The sequence below is a fragment of the Mangifera indica genome, unplaced genomic scaffold (assembly GCF_011075055.1).
Source record: "Mangifera indica cultivar Alphonso unplaced genomic scaffold, CATAS_Mindica_2.1 Un_0002, whole genome shotgun sequence".
Classification (NCBI taxonomy): domain Eukaryota; kingdom Viridiplantae; phylum Streptophyta; class Magnoliopsida; order Sapindales; family Anacardiaceae; genus Mangifera; species Mangifera indica.
This window is the reverse complement of record NW_025401094.1, coordinates 652,002-665,380: the sequence shown is the minus strand read 5'-3', so window position 1 is coordinate 665,380 and position 13,379 is coordinate 652,002. Positions and strand designations below refer to the sequence as shown.

At 34.3% G+C, this 13,379-nt stretch overlaps 3 protein-coding genes across 3 annotated transcripts; all 3 read right to left on the bottom strand.

Moving 5' to 3' along the window:
- Positions 1-41: 41 nt before the first annotated feature.
- LOC123205204 (probable disease resistance protein At1g52660) lies at positions 42-715 on the bottom strand. The gene is made up of 2 exons (XM_044622135.1): positions 232-715; positions 42-146 (listed from the first exon to the last, which is right to left on the bottom strand). Exons 1-2 carry the CDS (start codon positions 493-495, stop codon positions 138-140), a joined length of 273 nt encoding a protein of 90 aa, XP_044478070.1. The 5' UTR covers positions 496-715; the 3' UTR covers positions 42-137.
- Positions 646-1,395, bottom strand: LOC123205225 (disease resistance protein SUMM2-like). The gene has a single exon (XM_044622150.1). It carries the CDS (start codon positions 1,393-1,395, stop codon positions 646-648), a length of 750 nt encoding a protein of 249 aa, XP_044478085.1.
- Positions 1,396-3,732: 2,337 nt separating this feature from the next.
- Positions 3,733-10,328, bottom strand: LOC123205203 (disease resistance protein At4g27190-like). The gene is made up of 8 exons (XM_044622134.1): positions 9,479-10,328; positions 7,433-7,591; positions 7,253-7,280; positions 6,999-7,122; positions 5,743-6,742; positions 5,294-5,382; positions 4,653-4,976; positions 3,733-4,502 (listed from the first exon to the last, which is right to left on the bottom strand). Exons 1-4 carry the CDS (start codon positions 10,325-10,327, stop codon positions 7,100-7,102), a joined length of 1,059 nt encoding a protein of 352 aa, XP_044478069.1. The 5' UTR covers position 10,328; the 3' UTR covers positions 3,733-4,502; positions 4,653-4,976; positions 5,294-5,382; positions 5,743-6,742; positions 6,999-7,099.
- Between the last annotated feature and the right edge of the window lie 3,051 nt (positions 10,329-13,379).

Here is a 13,379-nt window from a genome sequence, read left to right as displayed (position 1 = left end):
TTCTTCCCCAATCAATAAAAAAGAAGAGATAAGGTTACTTACAATAGCATGTGTTCTGACTCTAATATCATCAATTGTCCCCAAGTCTTTGAACCATCTCAGTCCTGTTCCGTATCTCACTAAGACTTCAACAGGAATTACGAAATCTTCAGGAAATACAGAGCAAAATAAGAAGACAGATTTTGCCTCACTTTCAAGAAAATTGTAACTCAACTCCAAGGATGAAATTACATTTTCATGCATTCCTTCAATATTTGTTGATGTTGACCTTTTAAGTTGTTGTAAAGCATCACGCCACTCATACATGCCCCTGTTCTTCAGTGCCCTGGCTACAGTCACAATTGCAATCGGTAGACCATCACATTCAGCGGTTACTTCTCTTGCGATTGAGCTTATAATAGAATTTTCAACATCCATGCCAACAAGCTCCTTGAATAGCGCCCATGACTCCTGTTTTGTCAAAGTTCCAACAGTAAATGTCTTGTCACAGCCCATTTGATCGCATACATTTTTCCTTCGAGAGGTAAGCACGATCTTACAACCTCTATGGTCCGTCCCAAAAGGAATGCCAATCTTCTCCAATTGAATTCTTCTCCAAATATCATCCAATATTATGAGTATTCGTTTCTCCTTCTTAATTCTCTCTCATAGAGAACTTGCTCTTGCTGATTCAGGACAATCAGATAATGATTTCAGATCTAGCATGTGAGCAATTTCTCTTTGAATATTCATGATATTTGGGGTTTGGGACACAACCACCATAACTATTGAATCAAACAACTTTTGCTCTTTGGCTAGTATGCCGACTTGTTTCACTAGTGTGGTCTTACCCACACCCCCCATCCCACATATTCCAATTATGCTGACCCTGTCATCTTCCAAGGCCTTCATAATTTCATTCTTGATTGATTCTCTGGATTTGAAAATTCCAGAAAATCCCACAGTTGGAGAGATAATGCCCGAAGAAGGAGGAGCAGGCTGAGATAGAGTTTGGAATTTTCCATGTTCTCGGAGCTGAGTGATCTTGGCTATCTTCTGCTTTGCCTGCTTGCTCAACCGGTAGCACAATCTGAGATTAATGCACCACCCTCTGAAGCACATCTTGTTCGCATTGCCTTCATCTTCCAATAACTTTTCTGCTTCTGCAAAGACATTATCAACCTCTGATATCCAGCTTTGGACATTAGGTAAGATAATTTCTCTGTTTCTTGCAGCAGCATCAATTATAACTTGTATGCTGTCTCTGGTTGCCTTGTGCTCGTGAGCTTGCTTTTGTAATGCTTTGATGTTGTCATTGTAGTTGAGCAGGTTACCAATCTGACGGCCTGCTGCATCAAACAAACGGTTGAAAATAATCTCAGAAATGGAACTCACAGGTGCAGTAACAATTTCCATGATGTAAATTTTTGAGTGTTTCTGATTGTTGAGAGATTGAGGATGGATAATGATGGATAGAATGTAGAAAAGAGACGAGAATGGTGTGTAATTCTTATCTTATAATGCTTCCATCCTTTTCCTTCTGTCTCAAGGCTTCTGGGTTCCATTCTTTTCAAAGTTGTTTAAGAATCTTTTCAACTATTCTACAAAACAGTGGAAAACAGAGCACTTTTCAACAATTTCCCAAGTTCCTTTTGGTATTTTGGATTTCATATACACTTTGCCTGCCCCTCAAGGCTTCTTTGATTCCATTAACCTTGCAAGTCATTCTTTGGTTCCATCTTTGCCTTTTCTCTCTACTCAAGGCTACTTGCTTCATATTCTTTTCTTTTATAAAGAATTTACGTATGCAGATTCTTATACTATTTCTACCTTAAAATGGGTTAGTGTTGGAAATATAAATTGGGCTTATAAGTGTGTAGATTGAAACTCATATTACACAAAACCAATTGGCTTATGTTAAGGTCCAATCCATAACACTTATATACCACTCATTTTACTTAAGTTTATTAGATGTGGGACTCTTCTTTATTTGAGTCCTCAACACCCCCGTTTAACACTTAGGCGGTTAAACCCGCCGTTTGGCTCGCGCTCTGATACCATGTTGGAAATATAAATTGGGCTTATAAGTGTGTAGATTGAAACCCATGTTACACAAAACCAATTGACTTATGTTAAGGTCCAATCCACAACACTTATATACCACTCATTTTACTTAAGTTTATTAGATGTGGGACTCTTCATTTTTTGAGTCCTCAACAGTTAGCATATTCTTGATTATTACCTAAAAAAGTTTATTAAAATGTAAATACAATTCAGATTGTTCAGTTGTATCATTAGTAGTGCAGCAAGGATTTTAATCGTTACTATTTCTAGAAAAATTCAATGAATCAGAATTCAACAGACTATAAATATGCAAATGATATCTAAAACCTCTTCAGCTTGTCTGTTTTTCTTTTTCCGCTACAAATCCAAGCTCTGTTTTGCCCTGTATTTTCCAATTAATTCCCAAATCAATATCCACATCTATTAATCTTAAACAAATTAGGAAATTGTCAGTTAATTGAATAGTTTCTTCTATAATGGAATGTAAATTCATTTATTAATTTTCCTTATATAAGTTATCACTTAATTATTTATTTTCCCTATGTAACTATGCGGATAACTCATGCTGCGCTTAAATAGCAGAGTAGAAGCATCTGCTCAATTCTCTTAGTATTTCTGATTGTGGGTTTGTCTTCTTCTGCTTTCACTGCAGGTAGGATTCCTTCTCACCAAAAAATAAAATAAAAGCTTATCAATTTGAGTTTGCATTTTTTTTAGGTGATTTTATGTGGTAGTGATTGAATCTGTTGCCGTTTTGGATAATTATGCAGATGATGTCTTTGGATCTCTTGCAGGCAGAAACCTTGGTCAAGCTAAGAATTTTGTGTTTACTACTTATAATGCGCATGTGCATTGAGAAATATTATGTTGATGTTAAATATGCTGCACAATTAACGTGTAGATTGCCCTGTGGATAGGGTTGGATTCAAGCCAAAACACGCTCAAGCTTGAACTTTGCTCAGTTACTGTTAAAATGAGCCTGAGCTACCAAAAGATTCAATATTCGAACTCCACTCGCGCACAAGCCAAGGTACTCGCGAGCTCGACTTGAGTAGGCTCAATGACCTTGATCACGAGCTAAGCTTAGCGAGCTTAATTGAGTCTATTTGAAACCCATGTGTTTCTGCCTTTTTTCAATAATCTAAAACTAAATTGAACTATAATAACCCATCTATTAAATCGAATTACATAAATATCATAATTTTAATTAAAATTCATTAAGCAACAAAAGCAAAACGAAACAACAAAAAGTATGGAATTCCTCATCATTCATAATATGGAATATATATTATTAAGCTCAAAGGTACTTAATTCTATTAAGAAAAAAATTCTTAAGAACTAAAAAACAATTAACAATAACATTCTATAAAGAACAAACCTCAATTTCATTAAATACAACAAACAAAGATGAATGATATTCCTTAAAAGGGTACACAAATAACATTATATAAAGAGGCAGTAGTCTCAATCTAGAGATTTAAACATGTTAACATATATCTATTTCATCAAAATGAAAATTATTAAGATAATTATTTTTGTACCTTGCAATTGAATATTAGTGTTTGTACATTGATTGATGCAACTGTAACTTTGTTCTCCAATAAACAGAGATAAATTTAGAGTTTTATGAGATGTTAACTGTTGTAGTAGATTCAATTATTCAATGAGGGTTTTGATTTGCACATGCTGTTAACCCACTCATTCAAACCCCATCTTTTCTTGGCTCTTGTTTTGCTTCTTTCTATTTATTCCCTCTCTCTTTGCAACATCCAAACAAGTAATTTTTATGAACTATTTACTCACAGCCACAACTAGCTTTGAGTTTCTGTTTAAACATACAATTCATTTCTTCGGTCTAATAAACACTGAAGAGGCTTTGTTTGTTGTTTTCTTTTGCTTCTGAGTAACAATTCATCTCTGTCTCTTTGCATGCATGGAAAATAGATATGACAATATATGAACTGACAGATGCAGAGTCATATGGGATTTTCAATCTTTCAATCTAGCTTCTTCTTTTAAAAGACTAGAAGGACAACGTCCCACCCAGCTTGAGAAATGAGAATGGGCGAGCTGCCTTGGCTCGTGAGCTGAGCCGAGCTGTTTGGCTCAAAGCTCAAACTCGGGCTTGAGCTCGTTTATGTGTGACTCATTTTGGGATCGCTTGAGCTTGGGCTCGACTTAAATTCAACCCTACTTGCAGACTTTAAGTCTCTAGACTTCACCATCCTCACAACCCAGTGCAAAGGACCAAAGTTCCCAGCCACTAGCTGTTGCAAGGATTTTAAGGAATGCGCTTGCTCTTATGTCGACACAATTAATGACCCAACACACATTGCAACTCCTTGCCCTTTCAGGTTCTGCACGGTTAGGTAGACACACTCCATCTGGTCTCAGTAAATATCACCAGCATTCTCGACAAAACTAACTGGTAGTCCATGGCCACTAAAGAAGATCATTACCTGTAGTTTCACATACAGAAGTCAAAAAAGTTGTATAGAGCTTATTACATCAAATGACTCCAACCCAAGCAAGCCAAAGTTTATTACATACACTAGTTCTGTACTGTAAAAGATCCATACAGAAAAGGAGTATCTACTAAGTAAGTTCACCTCCTCAGGATTTAAGAATTTCCCCAACTCTTTCTGAATCAAGTCAGCCATAGACTTGATGTAACCTTCTTGGTGATACCAGGACCTTATGATAGAAACAGGCATCTTAGATAGGTATGCATCTTCCCTGACATATTATTCTCACTCAGAAATGGTTCATGATATACAAATTGATTTACCACGGGCAAGAAATCGGAGAATATTCTAAAACGGAAGCAGCACCTAAATATTTTCTCAAGAACAAGGATGCTTAACCCAATTGTAGAGATAGAGAACTGCAGATAAAGTGGCTGCACAACGAGCCTTGTAATTTTGTCTCTTAATCTGCCAAATGTAGCGAAATTTTGAACTGTCAGGACACTGACAATTTTAAGATAGAAAGGGGCCATTCTTATCATAAAGCAGTAGTTAAAACATGTTGTCCTAAAATAATGCAATTGAACACTGGAAAGAAGCCTACAAATAGAAAAAAAGGGCAACCTATCTCTTGCTTTGTCTTTGTTTTTTCTATTTTTCAGTTATTTTCAAAAGAGTTTAAAAACTGATCCGTGAAATCACATTTAACAAAACAAAAGGATACAAGCTCATAAACCACATGGCAGTTCAATGTGAGGAAAAAAGGTGAGAAGACTAAAACCTACCTCCTCTGTAAACGGGTACCAATATCTCATTCCAACATAGATGTTGACAGTAAGTTCTTTGCTTCCAGGGCAATTCTAAGAGCATGTGCCTGCAGCAAGTTTTTCAAATTACAATACACCATATTACAGACAAAACTAAAGGACAAAAACGAAAAAAAAAAGAGCACAGATTTTCTAAGGAAAAATTTAGAAAAAGAGGAAGAAAATAGATAAAATGCAATGAATAAACATGGCCGAAACATAAACAATGCCCCAAATAGCACGACATGTCGAACTGTAGAACAGAAATTAAATTAGCCAAGGGCCATTGAATAAACTGAAACAACCTGGGCAGGCGTATGATGTCCTTTATTAAAAAAAAAATGGTGCAAAAGTAACATTTTAAAGATACAAATATAAAAAGAGATAATAATTTTAAGGAGAAAGAAAGGAAGGACAATCTGAATTACCAGATCTGCAAATAAATTAACAAAAATGGCTGAACTTCGTGGACTGTCTCTGGTCCTCCAAGATTTGGAGGTAACACTCCAACCTTATTTTCAGTGGGATGTGAATGGGATTGATATTCTGCACTTCCACGCTCATCTCAAGCTATAATTCCATGCTCTGTTTTCCCCTGGATTTTCCTTTAAAATTTTCTGATATCAATCTAAACCAAGTATGTTGTGATTATGATAAGGGGCAATCAAGCCACTGAAGAATGAAAAAAAACATTTTACATCCAATTATTGTTCAAATAGTATAAATATTTAAAATACTCAAGGCCTTTGCTACACTAATCCTGGTTCATGTGGATAGCTTGTTCACTTTTTGTATCATCCCCTGCTCAAAATACTACTTTTGAATAAAGCCAAAACTAAAGCCATGGAAGGGAAAATTATCCCACTATCCCAAGACAGTGGCATCATCATGAATTCTCAAACGAGACCTCACAAATTATTGTCATCGTCATTGGAGATGTTCTTTGAGGAAGACAGACATAGTGGTTGCTGAAGGTAAGGCTGCTAGTATTGCATCTGCCAGATCCTCGGCTGTAACAAAGCAAGTTTCATCTCAGTTAAGCTAGGAACACCACCTTCTCTGTTGATGCAAGTAGCAGCCTTTTCTCCTTTCTCATTCATAATTATTTCTTCTAGATTCAAGCATTTATGTCATTTGAGCTTACAAATAATGTACTAATGAGAAAACATAAATGGCAATTTGTTACATACCTGTTTTCAAGCTTGTTTTTACCTCAATTTTCTATTAGAAAAACAATCGAATTGTATCAGTATGACAAATTAAATAGGCATTAGAGCTATATGAGCAAGAGTTAGGGAATTCAGTAGCCAAGTACAAAATTGTCGTTCATGTGAAGCTGAAAGCAAGGCTTAATTTTTGAGTTGATGTATTTTCATCCTTCTTCATCTTCTTCTTCTTCTTCTTCATCTCCGGCTTCATCACTGTCTTCTGTGATTCAAACAAAGAGAAACATCTAATGAGAGCTGTTTCAAATATTGAACACACGTATGCCAGCATAATAAGGACATATTTCAAGCCCTAAGATTTTAAATAAACATCATCAAAATTTTGCATTTTCAATCAATATCATCAAAATCTTGCAGTATAATCAATATTTTTGCATTTTTGTAACCGTAAGATGTATTCAAATACAGTAAGAGGGAAAATTACAGAAGCTAGAAGCTTAGTAGCCAACTACCATTACCTTCAGAATGGAAACAGGGATGAATAATGTTGTTCATGTCGAGCTGAAAGCCGTTAGGGTTGGGGCAGGTGGTATCGACGGGGAGCCTAACGCCGTTGATTTTAACGGGAAGATGTTCCTTGGCCTTTATAAAACATAAAGATATTGTGGGTTGTGTTTGCAGAAAGTTAGTGATTAAATTAATATAAAATATGACGACTGAAACAAGAATAATAATTTGTTAATTGATTTAGTGAAACATAAATCATTCATACCATTTACTTCTTGTCCTCTAATTTCCTCCTGCAAAACAATTCACATTTTTCCATAATTTATTTTTTCTCTAACAATATAACCATATCTATCATCATGTCTAAATTATTAATTTTCAAATACAATTTATTAAAAAAAATATTTACAATTGTTTGCAATTAACAATTAATTACTTCACATACTTGTTGTTCTTCGAACAATTGTTGGATTGTAGAGTTAGGGTTACTCATCCATCGTTCTTTAACAAGGTAAAAAATTGCCAAAACTTTGTTGAGCTTTGGTGTTAGTTGTTCTCCATAACCAAAGATCTTCATACGTGCACAACAACCGATGTAAATTGCCTGCAAAACTGGGAATTCAATTGAATATGAACTTGAGCTAAAACAACCAAGGTTGTTTAGCCTTCTAAGGTCCAAGTAGAACAAACTAGGGAACACAATCTTCTCTATTAATGATGATGATGCTTCCTCATTTGTAATTATTTCTTCTAATATTGGGCAGTCATATATTTCAAGGTCACTAAGCTTTACCAAGCTTTTGACTATGGAGGGGGTGAATAGTTTTTTCAATTTGAAGCAATAAGATATATGTATTGAACTTAAGTTTCCCAAACTTGATAAGGTTGTGGTGAGATCTTTCTTTGGTGGTATTAATTCCCCTTCTTCTTTCATTATGAAAATCTCCTCTAAATTGTAACACTGTCGGATGTACATATTTTCCAAACAAACAAGACTTTGCAATAAAGCTCGTGAAAACAACCTAATTAACTTTGGGCATTTATACAAATCCAATCTCTTCAAGTTGCATAGGTTTATGAATTGAGTGTCACCCATCCATATATGTGTCATATTTGCTAGATCATGCAATTCTAGATTCTTTAATGACGAGAGCATCTTTGTTTCTCCATCTACCACCTTAGCCTCTTTACGATCAAATATATATACCATTGAATCACACCAAGTTACGCTCAAATTTTCAAGACTTTGAAAGTTCCATAACAAATTACTTGGAACAATATTCAACAACCTGCCGCACCTCTTAACAGTCAAATTCTTGAGCTTATTGAAGGACTGGATTGAGGGTTCACCATGACATATTTCAACCAAGTTGGGATTGCTAATAATTTGTAGAAACTCTAAGTTGTGGAAACTTAAATTTGATGAACATTCCAAAATATTTACAAGAAATGTTACCTTCTGATTAAGCATTGCTAAACACTTCAGTTCATTCAACCCTCTATTTACCAGATCATGAAAGATGTTGTCCAAACCTATAATATATAGATACTCTGTTCTTTCAATTACCAAATTCTTCAAGCAATCAAGTAATCCTAAAATCATAACCTCATTATTATATGAGATCATCAATTTTCGTGAATACTTGCTTGAAAATCTCATAAATTTCCTTTTTTCTTCATCTTCTGGAGCACCTATTATTATTGTAAAGCTGGATAGATTTTTGAACGGCACATGATTATCAATTAAGAAATTCAAGTTTGGGATAATAATTTCCAAACTAGTTATTCTAGACAAGAATTGTAACTCAGCAAGCTTCGCATTGCTACTTGAATCTCCCTCATCTCCTTCTAAATCCCAAAGGCTAAAACTTTCTAAAACATACAACTCCTCTAATTTACAAAGAGAGGATATGATACCAGGTGGTATTCGTGTCAACTCTTTACAATTATTCAAATCTAATAACCTTATATGAGCTAATCGGCTAAAAGATATAGGGATCTCTCTAACATTAGAACCATAAAGGCTAAGAATTTTTAGTTTACTTAGATCTCCAATTATAGATAAGTCACCCAATTTGCAACCTTTAAGATACAAAGTTCTAAGGTTTGCAAGAAAAGAAAGCGATAAGGGCAATGACGATAATTGAGTTTCACTTAAATCTAGAACTCCAAGATGTTTCATGCCTTGAAAGAAATTGTTAGAGACAACCAATCTGGAATTTTGTTGCAGTAGCAACGATTGCAACTTTGGGCATTCTATCCCATCTAGTACATCTTTAATATCATTTAACATCAACGAGATACACATGAGATCTTCAAATGTATCTCTTTCTGGCCACTCATTCAGACTAATACCAGCTTTCACTAAAAATGTATGGTAGTGTTTGGGTGCTATGATATGTGCAACATCACGAACTACATCATGCATTTTGACAGATTTCTGACCATATTCTTCCCCAATCAATAAAAAAGAAGAGATAAGGTTACTTACAATAGCATGTGTTCTGACTCTAATATCTTCAATTGTCCCCAAACCTTTGAACCATCTCAATCCTGTTCCATATCTCACTAAGACTTCGACAGGAATTACGAAATCTTCAGGAAATACAGAGCAAAATAAGAAGACAGATTTTGCCGCACTTTCCAGAAAATTGTAACTCAACTCCAAGGATGAAATTACATTTTCATGCATTCCTTCAATATTTGTTGATGTTGAACTTTTAAGTTGTTGTAAGGCATCACGCCACTCATACATGTCCCTGTTCTTCAGTGCCCTGGCTACAGTCACGATTGCAATCGGCAGACCATCACATTCAGCGGTTACTTCTCTTGCGATCGAACTTATAATAGAATTTTCAACATCCATTCCAACAAGCTCCTTGAATAGCGCCCATGACTCCTGTTTTGTCAAAGTTCCAACAGTAAATGTCCTGTCACAGCCCATTTGATCGCATACATTTTTCCTTCGAGAGGTAAGCACGATCTTACAACCTCCATGGTCCTTCCCAAAAGGAATGCCAATCTCCTCCAATTGAATTCTTCTCCAAATATCATCCAATATTATGAGGATTCGTTCCTCTTTCTTAATTCTCTCCCATAGAGAACTTGCTCTTGCTGATTTAGAGTTAACCGAGAATGAAGTCAGACCTAGCATTTCAGCAATTTCGGCTTGAATATTCATGATATTTGGGGTTTGGGACACAACCACCATTACTATTGAATCAAACAACTTTTGCTCTTTGGCTAGTATGCCAACTTGTTTCACTAGTGTGGTCTTACCCACACCCCCCATCCCACATATTCCAATTATGCTGACCTTGTCATCTTTCAAGGCCTCCATAATTTCATTCTTGATTGATTCTCTGGATTCTAAAATTCCGGAAAATCCCACAGTTGGAGAATAATTCCTGAAGGAGGAGGAGCGGGCTTAGATAGAGTTTGGAATTTTCCATCTTCTTGGCGCTGAGTGATCACTGCTATCTTCTGTTTTGCCACCTTGCTGAACCAGTAACGCAATCTGAGATTGATGCACCACCCTCTGAAGCACATCTTGTTTGCATTGCCTTCATCATCTAAAAACTTTTCAGCTTCTTCGTTGACTTTACCAACTTCTGATATCCAATTTTGGACATCAGGTAAGATATTTTCTCTGTTTCTTTCAGCAGCATCAATTCTCACTTGGATGCTGTCTCTAGTAGCCTTGAGTTTCTGAGCTTGCTTTCTTAATGCCTCGATGTTGTCATTGTAGTTAAGCAGGTAACCAATCCAACCGCCTGCTGCATCAAACAAACGGTTGAAAATAATCTCAGAAATGGAACTCACAGGTGCAGTGACAATTTCCATGATGTAAATTTCTGAGTTTTTCTGATTATTGAGAGATTGAGGATGAATAATGATGGATAGAATTTAGAAAAGATCTTATCTTATAATGGTTCCATTCTTTTCCAAGTTGTTAAAGAATCTTCTCAACTATTCAACAAAACAGAGGAAAACAGAGCACTTTTCAACAATTTCCCAAGTTCCTTTTGGTATTTTGGATTTCATATATTATATACTTTGCCTGCCCCTCAAGGCTTCTTTGATTCCATGAACCTTGCAAGTCATTCTTTGGTTCCATCTTTGCCTTTTCTCTCTACTCAAGGCTACTTGCTACATATTCTTTTCTTTTATAAAGAATTTATGTATGCAGATTCTTTTATTATTTCTACCTTAAAATGAGTTAGCATATTCTTGTTTGTCACTTAAAAAAACTTATTAAAATGTAAATACAATTCAGATTGTTCAGTTGTTTATTTTTATATCTCTCTATTTTTTTTTTCAACTCTTGGAGATTTGCCTGAAGTTTTGTATTTTTCTCCATAGAAAAGAAATTTTTGCTCCTGTAAAAATTTCTTGGACAATACATTGGATGCTCTGCCATTTCTGTTTATTGACTTGACTTAAACTTGCATTATTACATAGCGTATGTAATAATGCAAGTTGGCTTTCCAGTTCATTTCCTGGACAGTACATTGGATGCTCTGCCATTTCTCTTTATTGACTTGACTTAAACTTGCATTATTGCATATTGTATGTGACGGTGCCAATTTAATTAATAATATTTAAAAGTAAAGCTTTTCACTTAAAAGACGGAAATTGAAGAAAATGGCTATAGTGGGCATCATCTCAGTTGGGCCAGCCAAAGAAGAAAAGGAAGAAGAGAAGAAAGAGGAAAAGAAAGGAGAGAGAAGGAAGAAAAGAAAGAGGAGAAAAAATTATGAAATTTTGCTGTAATAAATTATAGCAAATTTGTTTTTTTTCAAGCATTGATTTAAAATTTTTTTGCAAGAATAGCCAGATTTGTCTTTTTATAAACAAGTAATATTAAAGTAGAGTGAAGGAAGAAGTTTTGTGCCCATGAGTTTCCTATTCTTGGTTTTTATTATATGATTACAATTGAGAGATTATTCTGAATTAAATCAATAAAATTAAATATATCTAATTTCGATAAATCAATTAGATTGATAAATAATATATTATTATATAATTAATTAATTTTAAATTAAATGTATAATAATATTTAATTATTTAATAACCGTATTCAATAAAATATTCAAAATTATATGCACATAGCATTGTTTAAGTTTAATGATTGTTTCAGTCTAATTTGGCCAAAAAAACATTAAACTTTTAGGGCACTCTCATATTCTTCTTCACTAGAAAATATCATTTGAAGGACAAAAAACTATAATTAATTGTAACACTTTTTTACAAACAATAAAACTATGTACACTTATATTAAGTATCAAATTGAACATCAATAATAATGTGTTCCCATGTGATTTAATGATTTTGAATTAAAAATAAAATAATATTCAATCACATGGTAACATATCATTATTGATACTTATTATAAATGTATATAACATTGCTCCTTTGAAAATCTCACCTTAACAAAGCATATAAGAGTTGGATATGTATGTGCACTTAGGGTGATAAGACTGGTTAAAATATTATATGAATTCTCAAACTTTCAAAACATGTTTTAGGTCACAATTAATAACAAAATTATGAAGGATTATATATTCAAAAATGATAATATCTCGATATTAGGTCAGATTATTGAATCAAACTAATTTTGAATTGCAAAACTAAAAAAAGAAAAGATATTATTTATTTAAAAAGGACAATATTTTGACAATGGACAGAGATTATAGACTAAAAAATTACACCAATTGTATTATTTTTCCACCATCTACATCTATCATTATTTCTAGATAATAAAATCAATACAAAACAATAACATTTTACATGTAAATGAACACTTTTTAGGAAGATGTGTATTCATTCGAAAGTTGATTCAATTAGTTACTAATGAAACTTTTGATATTCAAATTGATGAATAGATGTATCCTTATTTTGACTTGAAACTTTGAACTACATTCATCAGCAGCCTCATCGCAATAAAAAACAAAGTTACAATGGACTTTGAGCTTGATTAGGGCTAGATTCGAACCGAATTAAGCTTGAACTTGAGCTTGAGCTTGAGTTTGAGTTCAGCTCAATTTGTATGGAAACAAGCTCGCTTCAAAGGCACTCAAGCGTAACTCGTTTCAAAGTAATCAAACTCGAGTTCAGCTTGAATTAAACTTTAAACTTGGTTTGATACTAAAATAATGTCGTTTTAGTGCATATTGATTAAAATGACATTCTTTTGCATCGAATTTTCTAGGCTCGCGAGTTTGACGAGCCAAACAACCTTAAAGCTCAAGTTTGAACTCAAACAAGCTTGACTCAAATCCAATTCTAAGTTTGACCACCAAAGCATGAAATTTATAGCAACTAGTTCTCATTTTCAAGAATAAGTGGCTAAAGTTTAAGGATGGTGGATGGGTGTAAATGACATGTTGCAT